This window comes from Schistocerca cancellata, chromosome 1, assembly GCF_023864275.1.
Source record: "Schistocerca cancellata isolate TAMUIC-IGC-003103 chromosome 1, iqSchCanc2.1, whole genome shotgun sequence".
Lineage (NCBI taxonomy): Eukaryota > Metazoa > Arthropoda > Insecta > Orthoptera > Acrididae > Schistocerca > Schistocerca cancellata.
The window spans coordinates 1252325839-1252348562 of record NC_064626.1 but is presented as its reverse complement, the minus strand read 5'-3'; the positions used below and the strand labels follow the sequence as shown (position 1 = coordinate 1252348562).

The following is a 22724-nucleotide window of genomic DNA, read 5'->3' as shown; positions in this document are numbered from 1 at the left end:
TCAGAGCATTTCTGCTCAAGCTAGAGAGAGTTTTTAATTCGCTTTGTAGGAAGTACCAGAAATTAGTTACATGTGGTGACTTCAATATGAATTTTGTATATGATGGTGCAAGAAAAAGGATGTTTGTAGATCTCCTAAATTCATATGATCTGATGCAGACTGTTTTTTCCGACTAGGGTGGGGGGAACAGTAGCACAGCCATAGACAATATTTTTATTCATTCTTCATTACTAGATGGACATTCTGTTAGTAAAAGAGTGAATGGTCTTTCAAACAATGATGCACAAATTTTAATACTAAAAGGCTTTTGTAGTCAATCAAATATCACATATAATTACAAGATATGTAGGAAAGTTAATCCAACAGCAATAGAGAGCTTTTTAAACATTCTCAAGGAACAAGAGTGGTAGGATGTTTATAGTGCCAATAACATAGATGATAAACATAATGCTTTCCTTAACACATTTCTCATGGTCTTTGAGAGTTGGTTTCCATTAGAATGTTCTAAATGGGGTACTAGCAGTAGTAGGCAGCCCGGGTGGCTGACTAGTGGGAAAAGGATATCATGTAGAACAAAGTGGGAACTATATCAAAATGTTAGAAGTAGTCACAAGCAAGCTACAGTAGCCCATTACAAACAGTACTGTAAGATACTCAAAAATGTTATTAGGAGGGCAAAGAGCATGCGGTATGCAAACAGAATAGTTAATTCACAGGATAAAACTAAAACCATATGGTCAGTTATGAAGGAAGTGTCTAGTCAGCAGCACAAGTTCGACGATACAGTCAGTTCGTAGTAAAAAATATTTTTGTTACGGATAAATCATATATATGTATGGTATTTAACAATCATTTTCTGAGCATTGCTGGTGAATTAAATAAAAATTTAGTTTCTGCAGGGAACCCTATAACTTTCTTGGCAAATGCGTTTCTGAGACTGACGTCTGAAATACTCCTCTGTGATACAGACAAGGGAGAGATTGAGTCAATAATTAAATCACTGAAGACTAAGGACTTTAATGGTTATGATGGAGTGCCTAGCAGAATATTAAAGTATTGTAATGCAAATGTTAGACCTGTATTTAGCCATATTAGTTATTTTTCCATTATGAATGGTCAGTTTCCTAAAATATTAAAGTACTCATTAGTAAAGCTGCTCTATAAAAAGGGGGAAAGGGATAATGTAGATAATTTTAGACATATTTCTATGCCATCAGTGTTTGCTAAAGTTATTGAAAATACTGTGTATGTAAGCAGAATTGATCTATTTATATCACACGATTTGCTATCAGATGTACAGTTCAGCTTTAGAAGTCATTTAACAACTGAAAATGCTATATTCTCTTTTCTCTGTGAGGTACTGGATGGGTTAAACTAAGGCATTTGATTGTGTTGATCACAAAATATTGCTCCAGAAGAATTACGGAATGCAGGGAGTAGCTCACAATTGGTTCACCTCTTACTTTAGCAGCAGACAGCAAAAGGTCATTATTCACAAAGTTGAGAATGGCTGTGATGTGGGGTCTGAGTGGGGTACTGTCAATTAGGGGGTGCCCCAGGTATCAGTGTTGGGACCACTCCTGTTCCATATTTACATAAATAATACGCCCTCTGATATTATGAATAACTCTAAAACATTTCTGTTTGCTAATGACACTAGTGTGGTAGTAAAGATTGTTGTGTGCAACATTGGCTCAGTTTCAAATAGTGCAGTTCATGACACAACTTCATAGCTCGTAGAAAATAAACTAACGCTAAACCACAGTAAGACTCAGTTTTTACAGTTCCTAACACATAAGTCAACAAAACCAGACATTTTAATTTCACAGAATGGGCATATGATTAGTGAAACTGAACAGTTAAAATTTCTAGGAGTCCAAATAGATAGTAAACTGTCATGGAAAGTCCGCGTTCAGGATCTTGTTCAAAGACATAATGCTGCAATTTTTACTATTCAAACAGTATCTGAAGTGAGTGATTGGTCGACATGAAAATTAGTCTACTTAGTTTATTTTCATTTACTTATGTCATATGGTAGTATATTTTGGGGTAACTCTTCCCATTCTAAAAGGATATTTTTGACTCAGAAGCAGTCAGCTGTTGTTGACTCCTGTTCATGAGTCTGGGTATTTTGACATTGGCCTCTCAATACATATATTCCTTACTGTCATTTCTTGTTAACAATATTAGCTTATTCCCAAGAACAAGCAGCTTTCACTCAGTTAATACTTGGCAAAAATCAAATCTGAATTTGGATCGGACCTCCTTAACTCTTGAGCAGAAAGGTGTGCAGTACACTGCTGCATCTATTTTCAATAAGCTATCACTAGAATTCAAAAATCTTAGCAGTAATCCACGTGCTTTCAAATCAAAATTGAAAAGTTTCCTCATGGGTCACTCCTATTCTGTCTAGGAGATCCTTGAAAAATTAAGCTGATTCTTGTTGTTTTGTTGACTGTGTTTACTTAAACTTATGGCTTGACTTTTTTCAGGTTCATAAACATTTTATTTTTATGTTGTAATTTTATTTACTGAAGGTTCCACGACCTTGGAGATTTGCTCCTCAAGTTGGTCCTACAGAACTTGACATGTAAATAAAATAATATAATGTAATGTCTGATGCTAACAGCTTACAGGACATACTGATAATCAGTAAAATGAATCTACAAAATAGAGATTTAAAGAGCTCTGCAAGTGAAAATGTCAGACCAACCAAAGGAGGAGGAAGAGGAAAGAGATGTAAAGTCTGTGGCCTTTCTTTCATATGCAGAAAATGTTCTTCAGAAATTGTCAGAATAATGAGGAAGTATGGAGGGGGTGTGGCTTTCCACCCAGCAGCCAAGATACAAGCTCTTCTTGGATCTGTGAAAGATGGTCTGCTTTCATGAAAGGTGGTTATTTATGAAATTCCTTGTTGGTGCTATAAAGGTTACGTAGGAGAAACAACACACACTCTAAAATAATAGTCTAACAAATACAAGTGACACACCTGCTTTTTACAGTCCAACAAATCTACAACTGGAGCTGATTATTTTGATATATAAATTCCCATGGTTAAACGATGTATTTTCACTGGCCATTCCATGGATTACTGGATAAATAAGATTGTTGTTGCAGCCATCCTACAGGGATAAGTGGTCGAGAAAGCTGTGGAAGTATACTTGGGAGACCATCTGCTCAACTGAGACTGTGTCCAGCATAACAATTCATGATAACCCACATTTCACGTGTGCACTCTCAGAGGAAAGATGTGTGTCTTCACTGCCTGGATCCCGACACCTATCATCCCTTTTAATAATTAACCACATAATTCATAAACAACATGGATTTCCTAACTCAGATCTTGGTCCATTTTATTCTTAGACACACAAGTTTTATCTCTGACTGTCACTGTTGAGCAGACTGTCTTATCTATGATGCATGCACATTTTACTCCACAGTATATCAGTGTATCGGGTGAGTTTAATTCAGTCACTACCCACCTTCAAGGTGGCTCTATGGTTAATAGCCAAAATATCAAAAGATGAAATATTGTGTCCTGGATGCACACCCAAAAGATGATATGGTATGACATCCACAAATAAAATTTCAAAAATCAGCTTCGATTGATATTTGGGTATATAACGCCCGGTGACAGTGTAGTTCCAGAGAAGTTTTTGTGTGATATTTTTGATGCACAGTCCAGGTTAGTCTACATTGAAAATATAAATATTGTCAGAAAGTTCCTGTAGATTGTACATACTTTAGGATTAAATGAGACCAGTCACAGTAGAGCAGATGTGTTGAGTTGTACATTGGTACACACAAAAGATAGATAACTAGCTAAGTTACCCTTTGATGAGCTAGAGTAAAATACACACACACATACGTCCAAATCCCTACGTTGTGCCAGCTGGACTAATAGTGCCAATGCTGTATTTTAGCAGATGGACTGATTGTGGTGGGCATAGTTTCAAGTAGGGTGTGTAGAGGGAGAGGGAAGTACGAGGCTTGGAGAAGGACTGGGGATTGGTTGCTAGCGGTTCGGAGTGAGGCTGGCAATTTGCTGGCTAGGAATGTGGGAGGGGTGGCAGGTATATGGGCAAGACATGATTGCAAAGGCTGGTATACGGGGTACACGCTGAACACAATGTGGGGGCATGAACTGGGAGAGGATTACAGGACAGAGAAAGGGGAAACTGCTGGGTGGAGAGTGCAGGGACAGTGCTTTACCTGAGACTAAAACAAGGACAGTCGTGGGAGTGGAGGATGTGTTGTAAGGATAACTCCAATCTGCATAGTTCACAGAATCTAATGGTAGAGGGAAGGATCTAAATGGTCTGGGTTGTCAAGGAGCCATTGAAACTGAGAATGTTGTGCCTAGCTGGACGTTGTGCCAGTGATCAACTTTGTTCTTGGCAACCTGGAGGACAGCTGGGTGATAGGCATACTGACATAAGAAGTTGTGCAGTGTTTCCAACAGAGTTTGTATATGACATGGCAGGTTTTCAAAGGTGGCCCGGCCTTTGATGGGGTAGGATAAGCCTGTGACAGGACTGGAGTAGGAAGTGTAACGTGGGTGGATTGGGCAGGTCTTGCACCTTGACCTGCCCCTGGGATGTGATCGTTGTGGCAAGGGGTTGGTTGTAGGAGTGGTACAGGGATGGACTAGGGTGTTGTATAGATTAAGTGGGCAATGGAACACCACTCTATGAGGGATGAGAAGGATCTTGGTTCAGATGTCCTTCATTTCAGGGCAAGATGGAAGATGATTAAAGGCCTTGCAAAGGATATGGTTCAGATATTCCAATCTGGGTGATACTGGCTGAAAAGGGAGGCACTCCCTTGTAGCAGATTCTTGGGGATTGTGGAAGGATTGGGGGTGTGTAGGGATATGACATTAGAAATCTGTTTGTGGACTAGATTTTGAAGTACTGCCTGTCTACGAAGGCTTCCAAGAGGCAGATACATCGTCCATGTGAGTAGGCTGTATGGGTGTGAAAGGGATGGCAGCTGTTGAAATGGTTGGTAGTTAATGGGTTTAATGTCAACAGAGGTGCGGATTGAATCAGGAGAGAGGTGTAAATCAATGTCCAGGAAAGTGACACTTTGGTATGAGGAGGACTAGGTGAAACATATGGAAGAGAAGTTGTTGAGGTTTTTAATGAATGAGGATGGGGTTTCTTGACCTTAAGTCCAAATCATGAAGATATCATCAATGAACCTGTATCAGACTAGGGGTTGGGAGTTTTGGAAGACTAGGCAGGTTTCCCCTAGATGGCCCATAAACAGGTTAGCATAGAAGGGTGCCATGCGGTTGCCCATGGTTGTGCCACAGATTCCTTTAGATTGTGGGTGAGCATATTGTTGGTAAGGCATATAACGAATGAGGTGGTAGGCTTGGAGTCTGAAGTACATTGGGAGATGTAGTGTTCAATAGCAGCAAATCCAGATGTCAGTGTATAGAGAGGTGGCATCGACAGTAATGAGTAGAGATCCAGGAAGTGAAGGATGAAGGAATGGTGAAGAGTGGTATTTTTGATGTGGGAGGCTAGATTTTTGGCAATTAAGGAGGTGTTGGTCAATGAGAACTGAAAATCTTTCAGTGGGGGCACAATACCTTGTTACAATGGGGCATCCAGGACTTTTGGGTTTGTAGATTTTGAGGAGCATGTTGAAGGTTGGTGTGTGGGGTGTCATAGGGTTGAGGAGAGAAATGGATTAAGGGAAGATGTTCTGAGAAGTGCTTATGGATTTAAGGAGCAAAATGTTTATGGATGTTTGTAAAATCATTACAACTAAGGGAACTAATATTTACTGGAGGGGATGTAAAAGAAAAATGCCTGTTAGCTGAAAAGAAATCTGCTAAAGAGTGTCTATGAAAATGTATGCTTAATACCATTAAAACAAGCATAAGTACTTATTTGATGCACTAAAATATAAATGGCTTAAGTTCTAAATCTCCCAGCAGCCTAAGCTACAAACTTGATGAGTTACAAATTCTTCTCTCAGAATGTAAAAACATATAAATTATTTGTTTAAATGGACACTGGCTTAGCTCTAATACAATAAATGTTTTAAATAAAATTGAAAACTTCAACGTTGCAAGCAGCTATTGCAGGGAGAAAAAATCTCAGGGAGGTTGCTGCATACTCCTGGACTTTTCTATAAGCTATGAAGTCAAAACAGATGTTAATTGTTTAAATCAAGATTGCATATTCGAAAGTTGTTGTGTAGAGCTTAAAGACCTTAATATGTTGATCATTTCAATATATAAAATTTCGGAAAGGGCTTTAGTCACGCCATTCCTCTCTAAATTTCAGATAGATAGACTATTCAGATAGATAAACTAAAGAAAGAAAAGGAGGGAAAAATCATAATAGCAGCAGATTTTAATATAAACACTGCAAATGACAATAAAGAATCAACAACATTTATTGATTTAATTAAAAAGTCTGGTTTTAAACTAAATTTTTCGGAGTTCACCAGAGAAAATATTCACTCAGCAATATGCATTGCTAACATTGTAACAAATTACTTCTTTGAAAAGAAGTTTCAGTAAAACAAATATTGAAATATTCTGTGAGAAACTAAGTAAAGTTAACTGGTGTTTTGTGGATGGTGGTTCAACAAATGATAACTTTAGTACATTCTTAAACAGTTTTCTTGAAGTATTTAATGAAGCTTTCCCACCAAGATCATATTGCAACAAAACATCAAGTAAGAGAAGATGGATCACACCAGGAATAAAAATATTGAGTGAGAGGAAGCTACATGATCAACTGAAGTACAATGAAGATCATGATTTTGTAAAATATGTTAGAAACTACAAAACTATTTTTAAAAAAGTTGTGAAAGCTTCAAAACAAATGGCAAATAACAAATTCATTCTAGGGCAGAAAAATAAAACAAGGGCAGTATGGTCTGTAGTTAAGTCTGAATTAGGTGTCTGAAATCATAAATAAGACATTTTAGAAATCAAACTTAAGGAAAAATCAGTTGTAAATCCAGCTCAAATATCTGAGTGCTTCTATGAGTACTTCATAAATGTTGCAGAATCTGATTTAGACATAGCAAATTATGAGGAGAAAGTAAATGGTTTTGGGTTAAAAGGCAATACCAATGAATGGCTCAAAAAATTCAACACAGTCTCAGAAAAATTTGTTGAAAATGTCACACTCTCCTTAAAAGACAAAAACTCTGCTGGCTGGGATGGGATACCCACCAAAATAATTAAAAAAGTTTACAGCATAATAGCTCACCCCTCTCTCTCTCTCTCTCTCTCTCTCTCTCTCATTATAAACAAATCCTTTGAAGAAGGTTACTTCCCTGATCTCTTGAAATATGCGAAAGTAAAACCATTGTTTAAAAAAGGTTCAAAAGATGATATGGGAAATTATCATCTCTATAGTCCCTGACACATCAAAAATATCTGAAAAAATTGCTGCTTTACAGATGCAAAGCTTCATCACATAGAATGATATCATTTCACATAACCAATTTGGATCCCAACAAAGCAAAAACACAGTAGATGCGATAAATGAGTTTATCGAAAAATTAGTTCATCATTAGATAGGAAAGCTAAGGTCACAGGAATATTCTATGATCTTACAAAAGCATTCGACTCTGTAAACCATGCCCTGATGCTTTTCAAACTCAACAGGTATGGAATAAGGGATGTTGCTTTGAAATTGATTGAATCATATCTCTTGGAGAGGAAACAAAGGGTAGTAATCACATCAAATTGAGCAGATCACTTCTCCGAGTGGAAAACTGTGTCACAAGATGTGATTCTTTAGTTTCTCCTGGCGTATTTGATAATCAAAATATCCACGGGTGTGCTGCCGGTCTATAGTGTCCAATGGGCACAACATTTCGGCGATCATACATGTCGCCATCATCAGGTGAACTGACGGACTGAGCAGCTGTGAACGTGCCGGCACGGAGATCCGTACGCTATGGCTACTCAGAGGGAACTGGGTTCGGTCGTGGCGGCAGCCGATTTAAATACCCTCCGCCCGCGGCGTGCTCCCTCCGCCGTCCGCGCCCCGCGCCACGGTCGCGCGGTGGAACAGATTGCGACGGCGTCTGAGATGACGTCGGTGTGATGGCACTGTCCACCATGGTCATCACAACTATACGTTTGCTCGATTTACTCTTGATTAACTCAATTGCTGGTTCCCAAGCCTTGCTAAGATTATAGCCACAGTCACGGTTTATGAGGTCATCAATGGTGCAAATTTCGATGGCCTCTCTAACAATGCTGTCCCAGTATCTCGACGTCTGTACCAGAATCCTCGTGCGGTCATACTCCAAACGTCCAGACGTCGAGATACTGGGACAGCGTTGTTAGAGAGGCCATCGAAATTCGCACCAATGACGACCTCATAAACCGTGACTGTGGCTATAATCTTAGCAAGGCTTGGGAACCAGCGAATTAGTTAATCAAGAGTAAATCGAGCAAACATATAGTTGTGACGACCACGGCGGACAGAGCCATCACACCGACGTCATCTAACACGCCGTCGCAATCTGTTCCACCGCACGTCCGTGGCGCGGGGCGTGGACGGCGGAGGGAGCACGCCGCGGGCGGAGGGTATTTAAATCGGCTGCTGCCGCGACCGAACCCAGTTCCCTCTGAGCAGCCATAGCGTACGGATCTCCGTGCCGGCACGTTCACTGGAGCTCAGTCCGTCAGTTCACCTGATGATGGCGACATGTATGATCGCCGAAATATTGTGCCTGTTGGACACTATAGACCGACAGCAAACCCATGGATATTTTGTGTCACAAGATGTTCCTCAAGGCTCAATTCTTGGACTCATTTTATTCCTGTTCTATGTAAATGACTTGCCTCTCAATATACAAGGCTATTACAAATGATTGAAGCGATTTCAAAAATTCACTGTAGCTCCATTCATTGACATATAGTCACGACACACTACAGATACGTAGAAAAACTCATAAAGTTTTGTTCGGCTGAAGCCACACTTCAGGTTTCTGCTTCCAGAGCGCTTGAGAGCGCAGTGAGACAAAATGGCGACAGGAGCCGAGAAACCGTATGTCATGCTTGAAATGCACTCACATCAGTCAGTCATAACAGTGCAACGACACTTCGGGATGAAGTTCAACAAAGATCCACAAACTGCTAACTCCATTCGGCAATGGTATGCGCAGTTTAAAGCTTCTGGATGCCTCTGTAAGGGGAAATCAATGGGTCGGCCTGCAGCGAGCGAAGAAATGGTTGAAAGCGTGTGGGCAAGTTTCACGGGTAGCCCGCGGAAGTCAACGAATAAAGCAAGCAGGGAGCTAAACGTACCACAGCCGACGACTTGGAAAATCTTACGGAAAAGGCTAAAGCAGAAGCCTTACCATTTACAATTGCTACAAGCCCTGACACCCGATGACAAAGTCAAATGCTTTGAATTTTCGGCACGGTTGCAACAGCTCATGGAAGAGGATGCGTTCAGTGCGAAACTTGTTTTCAGTGATGAAGCAACATTTTTTCTTAATGGTGAAGTGAACAGACACAATGTGCAAATCTGGGCGGTAGAGAATCCCCACGCATTTGTGCAGCAAATTCATAATTCACCAAAAGTTAACGTGTTTTGTGCAATCTCACGGTTTAAAGTTTACGGCCCCTTTTTCTTCTGCGAAAAAAACATTACAGGACACGTGTATCTGGACATGCTGGAAAATTGGCTCATGCCACAACTGGGGACCGACAGCGCCGACTTCATCTTTCAACAGGATGGTGCTCCACTGCACTTCCATCATGATGTTCGGCATTTCTTAAACAGGAGATTGGAAAACCGATGGATCGGTCGTGGTGGAGATCATGATCAGCAATTCATGTCATGGCCTCCACGCTCTCCCGACTTAACCCCAAGCGATTTCTTTCTGTGGGGTTATGTGAAAGATTCAGTGTTTAAACCTCCTCTACCAAGAAACGTGCCAGAACTGCGAGCTCACATCAACGATGCTTTCGAACTCATTGATGGGGACATGCTGCGCCGAGTGTGGGAGGAACTTGATTATCGGCTTGATCTCTGCCGAATCACTAAAGGGGCACATATCAAAAATTTGTGAATGCCTAAAAAACTTTTTGAGTTTTTGTACGTGTGTGCAAAGCATTGTGAAAATATCTCAAATAATAAAGTTATTGTAGAGCTGTGAAATCACTTCAATCATTTGTAATAACCCTGTATATTCTCATTTAACCTTGTGTGCACTTCTGCCCTAGTTAAAATTGAAAATTCTGACAATATACCACATAATGTCATGAATACATTAAGTAACCAGGAAACATGGTTCAGTCAAAATGGCTTAAGGCTAAACATTTCAAAAACCCACATGATGAGTTTTAAAACCAAACATTCAAAAAATGAAGAAATCATTGTCACTCACAACAATCAAATAATGGAAGAACTCGACTCAGTCAGGTTCCTGGGAATAAACCATAGAATATCAAGCAAATAAATTAAGCAGCCTTGCATTTGCAGTGGAAATTTTTAGCCTGTGCCACTGATGTGGCCACCAGCAAAATAGCATATTATAGCTACTTTGAATTGGTTATTCGATATGGAATAATTTTTTGGGGCAACTCGGGAAATGTTAGATTAATTTTAAAGTTACAAAACAGAATCATTTGCAACATGTGCTCTGCACAGCCGGGGGCATCATGTCGACCATTATTTAAAGACCTAAAAATATTAACTGTCCCCTCTTTATACATCTTTGAGGTGGTTATTTTTCTTGAGGTGGTTATTTTCCTATGCCGCAGAGCTGATCTATTAAAAAAAATCGTTTTGAACACTCATATGACACAAGACATAAAGAGAACTTTATGCTCACCTCTCATTGCTTAAAACTGCGTGCTCAGACTCCTCAGTATATAGCCATGAAAATTCACAACACAATAAAAGGGTGTGACATAATGAATATGAAGATAAATAATTTAAAAAGCAAGTTACATGATTTTCTAAATGAATGACGCTACTACTCTGTGGAAGATTTCATGAAAGATGAAGTGATACTTTGAGCTGGATACTTAAAATGGAATAAAAATTTATAATAGTTACAGTACATATAAATACTGTAAGTTTGACAAATTGCAAGTAAGTAAATGCTCCACAAAGTATTATTGTAAGTGTGACAAAATTTTAAATAAGCAAATTGTAACCTTGACACGTCTCCTGTATATCAGGCATATGTTCTGAAATTGTGTACGTTATGGGATGAATAAAACACATTTCACATAGGGACTGGAGGTGATGTTCGACTTCTGGCATGGAATCACTATGGCAGAGTTTATATGTGGAGGAGTCAGACAATTGGCAGAGAACTTCCACCAGGTAGTCACTGTGATTCATAGTAATGGTGGTTCATCCTGCAAATAGGATGATTATGTTGGATCTGTTTAGGGATTGTGTGAGGCTGTTCTTTCTTCTGTTGAAAGGTTGGTGTTTTGTGAAGAGAGCTGGGGAAGTATGGTGATGTCTAGTTGGAGGTACGAAATTCTTGGAAGGTGGGGGGTGGAGGAAGGTCACAGTTGACTTTTGGTATGAACTGGGAGAGGCAAGGTTCAGTGTTGGGATTAGGTTGGGTGTGATTGGAGGGATTAGTAGCAATAAGGGGATGAATGTTTGAAGAGAGTAGGACTTAGACAAGTCCAGCATGGTTAAACTTGGGTGAAGGGCTGAAGGTAATGTCTTTGGATAGGAATGAAACTTCCGTGAGTCTGAGGTTTTGTGGTGGAAATGTTAACAACAATGTTTTGGTTTTGCTTTGGTTCTGGGTTTTGTGCAGTGTTGGGAAGGAGCTTTGGAGGATGTGGTAAATTGAAGAAGTCAGCTAGGCAGTGTCAGGGTACTATGAGGTGTTAATGAGGAAGGTTCTATGGTTTAGACAGCATTTAAGGAACATGATGTGGGACTGGGCTTTAACCAGGGAAACAGATATTTCTCTGAACTGGTGCAGAAAGATGAAGCAGTCGTCCATTTGGGTAGGGATGGTATTAGAAAATGGGAAATGGGTGAGTGAAAGTGTTGGGTTGTTATAGGAGGAACTGGGTAATATAGCATGAGTTCATGGAGAAAAAGAGACAGAAGAAAGTGTACTGTGGGGAATAGGATGGTTTTGTGGTGCATGTATATTTGATCATGCATAAGATATTATCACATGTGGAAAAAAGGAGAAAACATAAAATTCTGATGGGAGCAATAGGTGAAGAGGGGTGGGTGGATTCAGCAGTTAAACATACTGATTAGTTGCTGGAAAGTGCTGCAACTGTGATCCGATGGGTGGGTAATGTGTAGAACAGCATGTAACACATTCATAACAGCCACAACATCTGCTATAGTTTGTCACAAAAGTCACGCACTGACCACATTGGTCGGCACCTAAAAAGTGTGTGCATAACAAAGGCAATTGTGAAAATGTAGGGAAAGATGAGGATGAACAATACAGAAAAGGAGTGGCAGCTATATGTGCTAGACATGTAACATACATCTTTAGGGGCAAATGGGGAGCAGCACATGCTGAAGGTGACATTTGGTTGTGAATTGGGAAGGGGAACAGGACGGAGGAAGGGTCTCACCCAAAGATTCCCCTTCCTCCTTCGTGTCACCCCCTTCCAATTCATGTCACCACATCGCTTTGAGCATGTGCCACTCCCCACCAGTCCGAACATTTGTGTATTATATGCCAAGCCCATGTATACGCCACCTCTCCCTCCCGCATTCCTAACCGGCAAACTGGCTGTCTCCCTCCAAATCACTGGCCACCCACCCGCAGTCCCTCTCCCTGCCTCCCACTTCCCTCTCCCTTTATCCAGCCTGTCCAAAACTACCCCCACCGCAGTCAGTCCACCTGCCAAAATATGACATTGGCACTGTTAGTCTAGCAAGTTTTCTTTCTTTTGTGTATCCCTATTGACAACTCAATGCTTCTAGTTTTTGGTGAGTGGTCTCGTTTAATCTAATAGTACTTATGTTGAAAATGAGTGATATTATCACTATGGCTGTCAGTGTTGCCTTTGTGATTGCTGCGCAGGATGGCTCAATGGTTTCTCATAGCTTGTTCAGTGTAGGTGGCTTCTGTCGAAAAACTTCATTTTTTTTAAGGTCCCCCACAGGTAGAAGTCAAGAGGTGTAAGGTCTGGAGACTGTGGTGGGTACTCAACAGCTCCTCTTTGACATATCCATCGTCCAGGTAGATTTTCATTTAAGTAGGCTCTGACTCTCTGTGGTAGTGAGGTAGAGCACCATCTTTTTGTAGGTAAAATCTTTCATTTCCAAACACCTCTAGTATGGCAGGTAAAATTGATGTTTGCAGGATATGAAAATATAAACCTCATTTGTGATGCTACTTTCAAAGGCGAGTGGTCCAATCAAACCACGCAATGACAAACCACACCACACGTAACACCCAACAGGTTAAAAACGTTTGTCCACATGAACATGAGCATTCCAGGAGCCCAGTACATGCAGTTGTGGTAGTTACAGTACCATTCATTTTGAACTGCACCTCATCAGACCAGATAACGATCCCTGCAAACCATTCATCCTCGCAAAACATGCCTTCACCCCTCTCAGTACTCCATCGTTCGATCAAGGTCGTCCTCATCTGTAGCGTGCAGTGATATTGGAGTGCACACTTTCCACTTTGCAATCTCCAGAACTCACCATATACTTTATAGGCTTACCCCACTTTTGTGTGGACCCTGACCCCGCTTTCGCGTAGACCCTGCTTCACAGATTTTTGAGGCGACATTGTAAAATGTTGCAACACAGTAGTGCTGGCAGCTGGAGTTGTTGATGCTTTTGGTCAGCCAAACCCTTCTTTACGCACATCCTATTTCAATATTGCCTTGCATTACTCAAACAACACTCTTAACTTCATTCATTGCTGCATTGTCATCTGCTGGAAAATTCACACCAAAATCCTTTGAGATAACAATGGACTACACTAACATGCAAAATTGCAACAATATATCATTTTGTTCAAGATATTAACTATGGAAGTGTCTACATTTTTTAATTATTAATAACACTGTTCATCTATAGATGGGAGGATGTGTTGGAATGTTCACAGTTTTCTGGTTGATAAAAGACTATGTCGTAATCGTTTGATTGTAGTTTCATTTTTCGAAATCCTTTTCAATGTAACTAAAAGTGTGGCAAATGCTTTATATCTATTCCCTTAGTTATTGCTAATACTTTCTGTATGAAGAAACGTTTTTTGAGTACAGTTAATTTCTTGAATGATTGCTGATTATAGCACTTATGTGAATGTAGTTATATTAATATTAAAACTAATTCTGCTACCTTTTGAGTTTGGTGTTTGGATGACTGGTCTTCCACTTTCTCCTTCTCCCACAATAGTAGATGCTGTCACCCAGAATTCGTACTGCTCTGTTTCCTTAAGACCTCGAACTTCATGAGTGTTTATTGTAGGTCCTACCTTGAAACTCATTGGCTGTAAATAAGAGAATTCAGAAATATTGGAGTACATAGTATAAACAGAGCACGAGAAGTATTAAATTCAATCATATGTTTATTGATAAGATAGGAATCAGCATCATTATTATAGTCAATTTGTATTTCATAAACTGATTATAGTTAATTTATATTTCATCAGCTGATGTGAATGTGAGCCAAAGCTCCATTGATCATTCATAAAATAATTAAACTCACTTGTAGAGTAAATTTAATTTTTTCCTAAGGTTTTACGTTGATGAAAATTTAATGTACACAAAGACAGCAAATATTTGGAGAGCAGCTACCATTCTAGAATGTCTCTAATATAGGGATGGAAAAATTTCCTTACTCTTTCAGCACTGGAAGAGGAAGGGAGAGGGAGCAAGAGAGGGGGCAGGGAGAGCCTGCAAGAATGTGTCCAGATAACTGGGATGTCATAAAGTATTTGGCAGTTGCTTCAGCATGTTTCTTACACCTGTGAGGAAAATGTTGATTCTGACATAACTTTAATGTGTGTGCAGTAAGAATGGACTGGTCTAGGAATAATGTCTTTGACTATTAATCTTAAAGTCCTGGGTATTGTGTTTGATCTATATCACTGTTTAGATTTTTAGTAAAAAACTTCACCTACAGAGTCTTAACACTAAAGTTATAAGGAATCATACTTACTCTGCTGAAAACCATGTTGGTGAAACGTCTGAAAAATTTTGAAACAAACATCAACTGAAGATCACAAGTCAAAAGCCAGCTGCTGAATCTTGATGTAGCAGGGGTCAATGACATGAAATGAAAAGTAGATGAAGGTCAGATAAATTTAGTGTATTATCAACTGCATTAACAAATAATGTAATGGAAGTAGGATTCTCTGTGAACAGGATAGCTCACAAAGACTGAGATACTGTTGACAGCAGAGTAATAGGATGATTTTCATCAGAACTTAAACAAAACCAACACCAACAAATATAGTTCCAGTGTACATATCAATCTTGCTAGCAGGAGATGACAAAACAGAGGAGGTAAATGAGAGGACTGAATGAGTAACACAGTATATAAAGGGAGGTGGAAATCTCAGAGTCATGGAGGAGGGGGATTTGAACACTGTAGCAGATCCAATATCCTGTCACTCCAACACCATGGAGGTGAATTTGGAGAGGGACAGTGATATTATTTGTGTGGCACACAGTTCCACCTTCAGTTCTGTGAATATGAGGTTATAGAACACACGTTAGAGGAGAAAGCTCTTCAGTAAAGGAAAGAGAATCTGCCCTGACAGGTTGATTGGCAGTTTGTTTTTCAGTATTGGAGCCTTCATTATGCAGATTCTAGATTACAGCTGTCACCACACAATTCTGGATCTTAACTTTGATTTGGAACTCTGTTTGAATGCATGTTGTGGAAGATTGACATTGACAACAAATATTTGGTCCAGATTTCCAAAGGAGTATGACATTTCTCTTCACAGCTGACTCCCAATCATTCATGAAACCTTGCTCATATCAGTGACATCAGCAACTAAAATCCAGGCACCGGATATGATCTATGTCTTGGAAAGAGTGTTTCAAACCATATAGCTCACAGAATGAGATTTTCAATCTGCAGCAGAGTGTGCGCTGATATGAAACTTCCTGGCAGATTAAAACTGTGTGCCCGACCAAGACTCGAACTCGGGACCTTTGTCTTTCGCGGGCAAGTGCTCTACCATCTGAGCTACCGAAGCACGACTCACACCCGGTCCTCACAGCTTTACTTCTGCTTACAGTTAACATCAGGTGAGTTCCATTTCTTTTGCCAAAGTAACAACATAAAATGTCTAACATTACTAATTTTTATCCTGCACCAGAGTCAGAGCAGAACAGTTGGTCAGAATGTTAAGGCTCAAATGCACAAGATGTTAACAATGGCAACCTCTGAGGAAGCCCTGATAAGCTTCCTCATCTCATACAGATCAATCTCGGTATGCAACCATAGCACAGCCATGATGCTGTATTGGCACAGGCATCGTATTATTTTTGGTCTTTTGCACATAACGCAGCATGCCCAGTCATGCCCATACTATTCTTGATCTCTCACATACAGTCAATACTGGAGTGGACTGAAGATGTCTTCACTGGTGACTTAGGACATCAAATGTGTAAAGTGGTTGCCCCAGAGCACCTTGTGTATCATCCCAGTCACCACTATTCACAACAGCTAAATGATGTTATGTCCTCATCAGGACCCATGTAAACAACCAAGTTTCCCACCACTGCCAATTAAGCCTCCCATCTGGTAAAAGTCCACACTGATGCCTCCCAGGCTTCCACTCATTACCTGCCAGAGCTCCTTGCCTCAACATTCTGCGAGGCATGGTTATCATCTCTGCCCACACTGTAGGCTTACCAAGCCAAGACATAGCCTTTAAGCAATGGAGAGTCTATGGGGAATGAACCACTTTCCCAGGTGTGTTAGTTAGTTAGTTACAACTTCCATAGATCATTTGAATGATACTTTTATCAAAATGATGTGGAACTAGTCAGTTTATTGGAAATGTACACAAGTTTACTGTTAACATTAATGAACACACAACTATTTCATTCCTACTCATGCAACTACACTTAAAAACAAGGGCTTTTTTTAGTGGCTACAAGTTTTCAAGTGGAAGTCCCATTGCCTGGAGAGGAACAAGTCCTGGAGGCTATGGTTTGGACTCATGTTTCTTGCAGTTGTAACAGTCACTCTCTACTGCATTTTTGACCACTGACTTAGCACCAGTCTTTATTTGCAAATGCTAGGTACTTCACAGCAGTGATCTGCCTAGTTATCAGTCAAACAAAAGTAAGGAAATGAATAGAAGGCAGACTAATGGGCTAACACAGGTTCTGCAATAGGAACAAGAAAGAAGAAAGACTTCTTGGGTTCTACAGTAAATTTTGGCTAGTAATAGTAAATACTCTGTTGAAAAATCACAGTAAGAGGAGCCACCAAAAAGGAATGTACCAGATGGAGTACATCATGATAAGACAGAGTTTCCAAAAACAGGTATTGGATTCTACAGACTACCTAGCCCAAGATATAAATTAGTGATTTAGTAACCATGAAAAACAGACTCAGGTTCAAGAAAACTGTCAGGAATGATCAGCATACAAGGAGGGCAGATATTGAAGTATTATGGAATGATGGTGTGTTTTCAAAGTTCTCTGAGGGCAATCATAGGAGATGGCCAAACAGACTGACATATAAGAAAGGCAACTGGAAAGGACCTGTGGATAACAGGTACAGGTAGCTGGTGGGTACAGGCGGCTGGCAGAGGTGGTGAAGACAGCTGGCTTCATGTGTGGGGTACAAACAGAGCTCACAATTTGCAGCATTGTTCCCAGAGTCGATTGGGGTCCTTTGGTTTGGATCCGAGTGGAAGGTCTCAACCAAAGGCTTTGTTGACTCTTGATGGTCCTCACTGTTGATTTCTAGACCTGTATTATTGTTTGGGGATTTGTGGAACTCCCCTTGATAGGTCAGTGGTGCACTACACAAAGGAAGTAGCTATTCGTGTGGCAGAGTTCTTGTGGAGTGCTCATGAGGTTTTTTTTAGGTTAGGCAGTAGTTTAAGGTGTCCTGATGAACACCCACCAGCTGATACACAGCAAGGGAAGTCAAACAGCATTCAGAATAGACACTTCAGCTGTCATAATTTTATCTGTAAAGTGTCAAAGTATTTGTAATAAAGTTCCCAAATTTACAGCCCTCCAGGAAAGTCCTCACACTCAAATTATTTTTGGGGTCTGAAAGCTGGCTGAAACCCGAAGACAGAAGCTCTGAGAGTCATGGAACGTATATCGCAAAGACAGATTAGAGGCCATAAGAAAGAGTGTTTATTGCAGTTGACAAAAATATGGTCTGTATTGAGATCAAAGTTGAGTGTGACAGTGAAGTCATCTGGTCACACATAAAAGAAGTAGGTGAAACCAAGCTAATTGTTGGATGATTTACTGGCCATCCGATTCTGCTGTGACAGTTCTAGAGTCATTAAAAGGAAGTCTACGGTCGATAGTACATAAATACCCAGATCACGCAATACTTGTTGGAACTGACTTTAAGCTACCAAGTATAGACTGGGATGTCTACGGATTCATTGCCAAGGGTACAGAGATACAGTCATGCGAAATACTTGTGAACATGTTTTCTGAAAACTGTTTTGACCAGCTACCTCGGCATCCCACATGCAATGGAAATACCTTAGACCTTGTAGCTGCAAATAGTCTGGACTTTATTGACATTGTCAGTATAGAAACGGGTATTAACAATCATGATGTCATTATAGCAACTCTGACTACAGAAGTTAATAAATCAGTCACAAAGGCTAGGAGAGAGTTTCTGCTGCATAGAGCAGACAAGCAGTTACTGACATCTCACTTAGACAGTGAATTGGCATCACTTAGTTCCAGTAACATGGATGTAGAGGAATTATGGGCAATGTTCAAGCAGATTGTAAATTGTCATGTTCTGGAGAGTTAAGTGTGTAGTAAGTGGATAAAGGGCGGGACAGACCCACCATGGCTTAATAACAAAATTCGGAGGATGCTGCAGAAGCAAAGACTGTTGTACTCTTGGTTCAAAAGGGAATGCACAAATGATGACAAGTGAAGGTTAGAAGAGACTCGTGCGTCTGTGAAAAGAATTATGCAAAAAGCATACAACAATTACCATCACCCTTAGCAAAAGATCTGGCAGAGAACCCAAGAAAATTCTGGTGTTATGTAAAATTGCTAAGCCGGTCTAAGGCTTTCTCTCAGTCCCTTGTTGACCAGTATGGTGTGGCAGTTGAAGATCAAAACAAAAGTCGAAGTTTTAAATTTCCCAGTCAAGAAATCATTCACACAGGAGAATCATACAAACATACCATCATTTGACCATCAGACAGATGATGACAAACTAATAAACATCACTGATGTAGAGAAACAACTGAAAGATTTGAAAGCAAATAAATCACCAGGTCAAATGGAATCCCAGTTCAATTTTACAAAGAGTAAGCAACAGCATTGGCTCCTTACCTAGCTTGCATATATTGTGAATCTCTCACACAGCAAAATGTCCAAAGCAACTGGAAAAAAGTGCAGGTAACTCCAGTATATAAGAAGGGTAAAAGAACAGACCTGCAAAACTAGAGACCAATATCCCTAACTTCTGTTTGCTGCAGAGTCCTTGAAGATATTCTGAGTTTGAATACAATAAACTTTCTTGAGACTGAGAGGCTTATGTCCACGAATCAGAATGGTTTTAGAAAGCATTGCTTGTGCAAAACTTGGCTTGCCCTTTCCTCACATGATGTACTGCAAATTGGATAAAGGACAATAGGCAGATTTCTGGAAAGCATTTAACATGGCACCCCATTGCATGCTGTTAAAAAGTTACAAGCATATAGGAATGAGGTCACAGTTATCTAACTGGCTCAGAGTCTTCTTAAATAATAGAACTCAGTATGTTTTCCTCAATGGCGAGTGTTCATTACAGACACGGGTGTCATCGGTAGTGCCCCAGGGAAGTGTGATAGGACTGCTGTTGTTTTCTATATATATAAATGATTTGGTGGACAGGATTGGCAGCAATCTGGAGTTGTTTGTTGATGATGCCATGATGTACAGCTAGGTGTTGAAGTTCAATGACTGTAAGAAGATACAAGGCTACTTAGACAAAGTTTCTAGTTGTTGTGATGAATGGCAGCTAGCCCTAAATGTGGAAAAAAGCAAGTTAATGTAGATGACTAGGAAGAACAAACCTGTAATGTTCAGGTACAGTATTATTAGTATTCTGCTCGACATGGTCAAGTCATTTAAATATATGGACATGATGTTGCAAAGTGATATGAGATGGAACGAGCATGCGAAAACTGTGGTAGGGAAGGCAAATGGTCAACTTTGGTTTATTGGAAGAATTTTAGGAAAGAACGGTTCACCTGTAAAGGAGATTGCATACAGGACACTGGTTCAACCCCTGCTTGACTGTTTGGGATATGTACCAGCTCGGATTAAAGGAAGACATAGAAGCAATTTAGAGGCAGGCTGCTAGAATCCTTACCGTTAGCTTTAAACAAAACGTAAGTGTTACAGAGATGCTTTGGGAACTGAAGTGGGAATCCCTGGAGGGAAGGTGATGTTCTTTTTTAGAAAACTATTGAGAAAAAGAATTGCTTTATGTGCCCTCGTCACGTGTTCAGTCTGTGTGGGAGAGACTTTTCAGTGTGGGAGGGATGCCAGCTATTTAAATGGGGGCACCTGTTGTTGATGGTTAGTGTAATTGATATGGTTTATTGAATCATTTGAAAGATGGAGTGGATAGTGGAGGAAAGTGGGAAAGTGTCCCTTTACTGTGTGTGTGTGTGTGTGTGTGTGTGTGTGTGTGTGTGAGAGAGAGAGAGAGAGAGAGAGAGAGAGAGAGAGAGAGAGAGAGAGTGAGAGTGAGATGGGTGGAATTATTATTTTCCACTGATGTTATGGATATCAGGATGTAAGAGACTGTAATGAGGTCTCCAAAGACAAATAAATAAATACATTACAATGAATAAGTGATGCAATGAGAACACAAGTAAAAAGAGATGGTTTAATTATAATCTGATTTTACATAGAATATCATTACAACAAACCTTTGTTACATGATGTCTTCCTTTAAAATAGACAGTATAAAGTGTAATAATTCCATTTGCGTGCTCAGGAGGTAACCATGAAACAAGTATAGAGTCAGAAGTCAGTGAAATTGCCTTAATGGCAGCTGGTGAGCCAGGAACTGAAAAGAAAGAGATAGCAATCTCAATAAACTGCACTTTTAAAACAGTCTAAACCCAATCTGCTTTTCCACAAATGTATGAATTAATGGGACTCACTCTTTATTAAATTTGTTTTATTCCTATAGGTATTTACAGTTACTTAGTTTTTGGTCAAATAAATCAATATACAATTATCTTACTGATGTGAAACATGTTGGTTTTCTGCAGGATATTCATGCCTTGTTTGCACTTAAGCCAATGACAATCCTTACCTGAGAGGCAACATTGTCATTTTTACATCTCAAGAAGAGAAAGCCAAGGATAAAAATTGTATTGTACTGCAGTTTCTTACAGTAGAAATCACACGAACTACATGAGTAGATAACTGTTGAAGTAACTGCAAACTAGTTACAATGATATGAAGTGAATTTATGATTTTCTTTCACAGCTTTAAGTTTCTGAGACCTAATCCTACAACTATGCTCTGGTAATTCACAATTCTCCTGTCATGGTAAGAGAACAGCCATTACCAGGTCAGTCAGCTACAGATATCAAAGCATGCTTCTCCACATAATTTTATAAAAAGATGGACCACCTTTATTGATTTATCGTACATAGTAACTGCCAAGTCATCATCTGCTGGCCTATTCAGCTCTAAGCTAGAAAATTCTTCATTTCTTGTGATGATGAAAATTAACTGTTCAGAAGATTAAAGTAAACTTTATCATAAATTAATATGAGCAGTATGACAGTTGTTGAATTTGATTTTAATATTTTTTTGCAAATGTGTGCTATTGAGTACACAGGAGACGGCTTGAATTCCTAAATTAATGTCAAAGGCTCTGGAACTCTTAAACATGACACACAATATTTTTTATTTATCCCTTCAAAAAGAAAAATGTTCAGGGATAAAATAATAACAATAATAATAATAAAGAGTAAAACCAAACAGTGGAAAATCTGGAATGGAATAACAGCATTATTATGAAATGGGTAATTGCTACTCACCATATAAACAAAACATTGACAGACAGACACAACAAGAAGACAGCTATACATTTCAGCTTTTGGCCAAAAGACCTTCTTCTGAGTAGGAAACAAACAGACATTCACACAAGCACAACTCACATACACATGACCACTGGTTCTGGCCCGACTCAATCCAGTCACAGTGCTTGAGTGAATGTGTGTGTCTTTTCTATTTCAGAAAAAGTCCTTTTGGCCAAAAGTTAAAATGTTTGGCAGGTTTTTGATTGCATCTGTTTGTGCCTCTCTGCTATAGAGTGACTAGCAAACCAATCAATCTCTGGTGAAAATGTTTCTGCACTGAGGCTTTACCAGTACATACATGTAGAAATGAGCCTTGGTTTCTTTGTTGGATTTGAAATCTTAGGAATGCCTTGAGACTGGATGAAAAATTCAGAGCTGTTCACTATCTTTTGTACTTTGTGTATAAGGCAAAGAAAAATATAATAAGTGCGCTTGACAGAAGTTAGTCATAGAGAGTGAATGAAATACTGTAACTGAGA

The 22724-nt window shown here is 39.7% G+C and overlaps 1 protein-coding gene across 1 annotated transcript in view; it reads right to left on the bottom strand.

Moving 5' to 3' along the window:
* LOC126094923 (Down syndrome cell adhesion molecule-like protein Dscam2) overlaps window positions 1-22724 on the bottom strand; it is an 873814-nt gene that overhangs the window by 107295 nt on the left and 743795 nt on the right. Inside the window, exons 26-27 of the mRNA XM_049909573.1 lie at window positions 21076-21215; window positions 14307-14457 (exon numbers count right to left, since the gene is read on the bottom strand). Coding sequence (XP_049765530.1) covers window positions 14307-14457; window positions 21076-21215 — 291 coding nt within the window. The remainder of the gene's footprint in view (window positions 1-14306; window positions 14458-21075; window positions 21216-22724) is intronic.